Genomic DNA, 5,249 nt, shown 5'->3' with positions numbered 1-5,249 from the left:
GTTGTGGAAAATTCTTATTATTATTACGGTATTACCTCACATAAAAAAGGAAATGTTTTTATGCTTCACAGGAGATATTGAAAACTTGCATTCTTTGGCATTGCTAGCCTCCTACAGGACATACATAAATATGCAGTTATTATTAATTATTGGAGCATGGATAATACTGTATTTGACAGCAGGCTTTACTGTTGTCTATTGCTGACTTTATGTCCTACTAAACAGTGACAGCGGCCAATACTCTGGAGATGTGCTTGTGTTTAAACATCCTGGGCTACATTTTGGCGATATACATATCTTAACTGCAAGGCAAATTGACGGACTGGAAAAGAACTTTATCGGATATTCAAAAAATGCAATACTTTTTCCTACTTCTGGACAAAGATCATTGGCTGATGAGATGGCTGGCAGCGATTTTGATGGTGACGAGTTCTGGGTCTCAAGAAACCATATGGTCAGTTCATTTCTGTTTCTTTTTATGTACATTTTTAGGAATCTTTTATTTCGGCACTGCAATGTCACGTCCGTGGGGGAGTGACCTGATGGGGTAGCTGTGGGAGGTCGCCGGCCGTTCGGCCGCCGGTTTCCTACCCATGGTGGCTGGTGTCGAGAGGTAACAGCAGGGAGATGAGAAAACAGAGAAGGGAGGTGAGAATAGGAATTGGCTGTAATTGCTTGTTTATTCCTTGATCACCTCTGATTATAAAGAGGTCTACATGCATAATTCTCTCCTAGACTCTTGCCTGTCTAATTCAGGCTTTCCTGATTGATCCCTCACAACTCACCTGCTTAATTAGCCCCTCTGACGGCATCTATAGCTGTTGCCAACCATAACAGCAATGGCTAGGATTTGCTCCCTCCAACCTGGACACTATCATATGCTCACAGGAAGTCTCACAAGCCAGTTGTGGTCTTTTTGTAGACCCTGAGTAATCTGACTTTTGGACATGTGTATAAGTTAAAATTCCCATCTATGTGACAAATTTTGTCCTTCCACAATTAAGCTACATTACACACAACGGCCAATCATCTATGGTGAGCTTAACATGCCTACTGCCGAATTGGATACCAAATTATTTAACAATTACACAGGTAATCCATAACCGTTCATGCTAGAGTTGTACGTGTGGCTTCCCTCCACCTTCTCCAGGATCACATGTGTAGTTCCGTTTTTATAGGAATGAAATTCCACCAAGATTGCACAGCCATAACATGTGCTACTTTATTACATGACCTAGGAACATAATTACGTGAGGGCTAATAAAATTCAGGCTCGAAAGATTCCAATCACAGACCATTTCACCAACTGAAGATAGCTCAGAAGCTAATGTTTCCTATTGGAGCTTATTGTTTTGACTAATCCACATGATATGGTAGCAGTTACGATTTGTATACATGCAATCAGCTCTGCATGCATGGAATGCCAAACCCAATCCAACTTCCCTGCACCTTTGCCCAACCTCTTGTCTCCATCAGAATTAATTTCCAACTTATTTGCTTGGGTGTTTCAGTTATGAATAGCACTTGTATCCAGTATGGGGGTTCTAGGCCTGAATATATATGCATACAGGTGTGGGCAATTGTGCACTGTGCTAAGCTCTAATCCGTGCATTTGTGAAAAATTCTGCCAATTGAAACTCGAGAGGCACTCTGTATAAGAATCATCAGCACCAGTATGCTTTGTAAGCTAATGTTTCACAGGATCTCGGGCAATTCTACCTGTACTGTTAGGCAACAGAAGAGTCAGCACTGAGACAAAAACACCAAAAACCAAGTAATCTCTGTTGTCACACATGCCATAGCATGCAACTCAGCCTTGTTTTCTTCTTGGTCCAAGCAGTGAGGAAGCCACCAAGAAAAAAAAAATTGTTGACAGAAAGAGGGATCAATGAGAGGAATCACTAGCCCTATAAAGAGTTGGAGTGCGAAGAAAGACGGTGAGAGAGTCCCACAAAGATTATGATGATGCATGACATGATCTATAAAACATGCCCTGCAGCACGCTCACCCAATCATGTGTAACAACTAACAAAAGAATCACATCATGACGAAGTGGGAGTAGGCTCATGCTGACCTAGGAGCAACTTGTTGCCACTTGAACTTATTGGTTGAGTGGGCATCTCCCTTCAAAATCAAACTTTATGATATTGTCGTTCTGCCTATGTCAAGTTTCTCCTAAAGATGGAAGTGTAGAACTTTGATAACAAACTACCAGTTCAGGCGCATCCTCCTGACCTGGCCCATCGTCTTCCCAAGGCCTGGTGCTTCACCTTGGCCACTAGCCCACTACACCACCAGCTTTCCTTTGAGACACCCTGCACAACGTCCTAACTCTTTAGCAGTGGGTTGCACATCCGTGTCTTGCCATTGGGCAAGCCAGACTAGCTAGACTTTTCCTTTAAATTAAATATTACATTAGTATTTCTTGTTTTAGAGAATTACATCCCCTGTGTGCTAGCACAATAGCATTTTTCTGCACATTAATATGCATTATTATTATTTTTTAACTTGCCAAAAGGAGTTCTGCAATTCTGATAGCAAAAAATGGTGTTTCAGTTACTAAAGGCTTTCGAGAAGCGAAGTGAACCTTGGGTTCAACTACTAAAACCAAAGGAGACCCAGCACAAGCCTAGCGGACCCAGGGATTTTAATGAATCGATTCTCGAAAGAGTGCTATTTAATGAATGCTTGACGACTACGTTTATACCCAAGTATTGTATCTCTTCAATTATTAATCATGTTCATATCATAGTGTTCACAGGATGTTACTTGGTTTTGAATTGATCAGTATGCTTTGCACAAATTTAGATTTCATCATTTCTAACTACTTTTGCTAAACCATATAAACATTCTTTATTGTGTATATACTGAATTACATATCTTTAATTTATTTGAAGATATCCAGTCAACTATGTGACATGCATGCTTAGTTGCAAAGCAAGCTGAAGTTGCAGTATTCTGAAATATAAAAAAACCAGGCGCAATCTTGCTTACAATGGCATGCCTTAATAACTTTTATGTACTGCTCATGCATTTTGTCAGTCCAATATGTAGTGAGGACTGGTGAAATGAATTATTTCTCATCCTTGCCTCTATTTGTGCAGTTCAACTTAGGACTCTGGATATATGTTATCAATTGGATATATAGTGTCCTTGTAACCCAAACACATTGGATGCATTCCTTATCATATAGCTTGTGGGCACCCAAAGATGTCATTGTTGCCTTTTCCAAATTTGCTTATGATCACCAAAAATTCCATCATCATATTGTTGATATGAATCAGCTGCATAACTACTTGAGTGCAAGTAACATGATATACATGTGTTAGACTATACATATCTCTCATAATAACTATAAACTAGAGTTGCAACATCATTGGTAATACAAGCTGATGCAAAGATTGACACAATTTTTATATTGTTTTATGTAATATGAGGATGTTTCCTAGAATAATGAACACTGAATATCCTGGTTGTGCTGAGATCCTTTTTAATTCTTCATCACTTGTCTCTGAACTATAATTTTGTTTTCTCTGCAACAACTGTTTGGTTCCATTGTGTTGATCTGATGGATACATGTTTGGATTGCCCTCTTACAGTTATGCACTTGGTTTATCGTCTGATTGCTGGTTAGCACATATGGACCGATTCTTAACAGGAGGAGTCGATCAAGACGAAAAGGAATCGATTGCGAAAAACATGATTAAATTAGTTGACCTTTATTACTTGGCTCTGGATGGGCACAAGGTTAAGTACAATCTTATGCTTTGATATGGTCTAGTCTTCCATGAAATTATGAATTTCATATCATTCTTTTTTGTTTATATTTGATCTGTCCAACAAAAAATATACAAAATAAATTAAATGTGCAATTTCATGTTGGTTAGATATTTAATACAAAGACCAAAGTTCACTTCACTCAGTTATTAGTCTTGTGGCAGCATGCTCTGTTTCAACAGTTGTTTCTTGCCATGTCTCTGCCAATTAAACAGGTAAATGTGGATCGCAATCTGAGAGTACAAGCATATCCACACTTCATGGAGAAGAAAGGATTTGATTCCTACCATTCTACATCTATTCTGGGTAGAATCTACGATGAGACTGAGAGAGTAATATCGCAACAATGTGATGAACAAATTCGTAAGTTGTCTTTCTGCTAGTTGGCACTCCACTGTCACCGTCAACCAACTGATCTAGTTTAGCTTTCTTCTAGGTTGGTCTGTTTTTTTTTTTAAATATGATTCTACCAGTACTGCTGTGCATGTTCATGTGATTTCTGGTCCACTGTGATTTTTGCAGATAATGGAATAATTAATATTCCAGTGTCTACATCTGAGGATGTACGCACCAATACTTATACAAAGTGAACTACTATTAGATAGTGTAATATTTAACTTTTCCAACCTCTACATCTGAGGATGTGCACAGCCAATATTTATTACAAAGTGAACCATATGCTTTCTTAGAATTATTTTCCTAATTTCTCTCGATACCTGTCAGATGTTCTTGTTTTCCAAAATTCTCTCAAGTATATGAAGCTAGTTTTTTTTAAAGGAATTTGAAGCTACTTATTTTCTCATGTCTCAATTTCTTCTGTTGTGATCAGAGATAACGACACTGCCATGCTTCGATGAGGTTGAGGCAACTCGAGAATGCACCTTCCTATGGGAAGACCGCTACCAAGAGTACTTGACAAAGAGCAGGCAACTTTTTGACCTGGACAAAGAAGAAAAGAACGCTGAGTTTCAAAAGCTCTATCAAAGCTACAAACATGTAAGCATCCTGTCTTCTTACCTGATGTGTGGAATAACTACAAGGAAACAGGGGTAGCTTCAGGGTCGATCGGCTATCACGATCAATGAATTAATTAACCCTGCGTGCAATGCAGTTGCTCTATGGCGCCGACGAATTCGAAGAGACCAAGCGGGACCTCTCAGACGTGTTCATGGAGGCGTGTGCGATCTACAGGATCGTCTACGAGCGAGCAAGGTCTACCAGGAGCGTCACCAAGTGCCGTTTCGTGTGGAACGTCGCTGGAGCCGCGCTGTGCTATCTGCACGCGACCAAGTACGCGGTGCAGCGTGGGGAGAAAACCGCGCTCTGCCCGCTTTCAGTTATCCGCCAACTTTACATCTGATTTGTTGTAAGCTACGGAGTACTTATTTCTGTCTGCAATGAACCTGGTGATGTGGCTGCCTGGGTGGCTGTGAATTGAACTACGTACTTATTTCTGTCTGTATGTACATCTG

At 39.9% G+C, this 5,249-nt stretch overlaps 1 protein-coding gene across 1 annotated transcript; it reads left to right on the top strand.

Moving 5' to 3' along the window:
- Window positions 1-259: 259 nt before the first annotated feature.
- LOC136531164 (probable RNA-dependent RNA polymerase 3) lies at window positions 260-5,243 on the top strand. Its single transcript, XM_066523866.1, has 6 exons — window positions 260-454; window positions 2,557-2,711; window positions 3,600-3,747; window positions 3,993-4,140; window positions 4,607-4,773; window positions 4,889-5,243. The coding sequence occupies exons 1-6, from the start codon at window positions 401-403 to the stop codon at window positions 5,135-5,137; spliced, it is 921 nt and encodes a 306-aa protein (XP_066379963.1). The 5' UTR covers window positions 260-400; the 3' UTR covers window positions 5,138-5,243.
- Window positions 5,244-5,249: the final 6 nt, after the last annotated feature.

The sequence above is a fragment of the Miscanthus floridulus genome, unplaced genomic scaffold (genome assembly GCF_019320115.1).
Source record: "Miscanthus floridulus cultivar M001 unplaced genomic scaffold, ASM1932011v1 fs_292_2_3, whole genome shotgun sequence".
In the NCBI taxonomy this organism is placed as follows: Eukaryota; Viridiplantae; Streptophyta; class Magnoliopsida; order Poales; family Poaceae; genus Miscanthus; species Miscanthus floridulus.
Note: the sequence above shows the minus strand (reverse complement) of the source record. Positions and strands in the feature narration are given on the sequence as shown.

What these genes read in the sequence shown, in the direction of transcription:
- LOC136531164 (XM_066523866.1), top strand. Translation starts at nt 401, where the DNA reads ATGGCTGGCAGCGATTTTGATGGTGACGAGTTCTGGGTCTCAAGAAAC. An exon ending in TGGCTCTGGATGGGCACAAG is followed by an intron (nt 3,748 to 3,992) that starts GTTAAGTACAAT and finishes CCAATTAAACAG; the next exon opens with GTAAATGTGGATCGCAATCT. An exon ending in ACAATGTGATGAACAAATTC is followed by an intron (nt 4,141 to 4,606) that starts GTAAGTTGTCTT and finishes TGTTGTGATCAG; the next exon opens with AGATAACGACACTGCCATGC.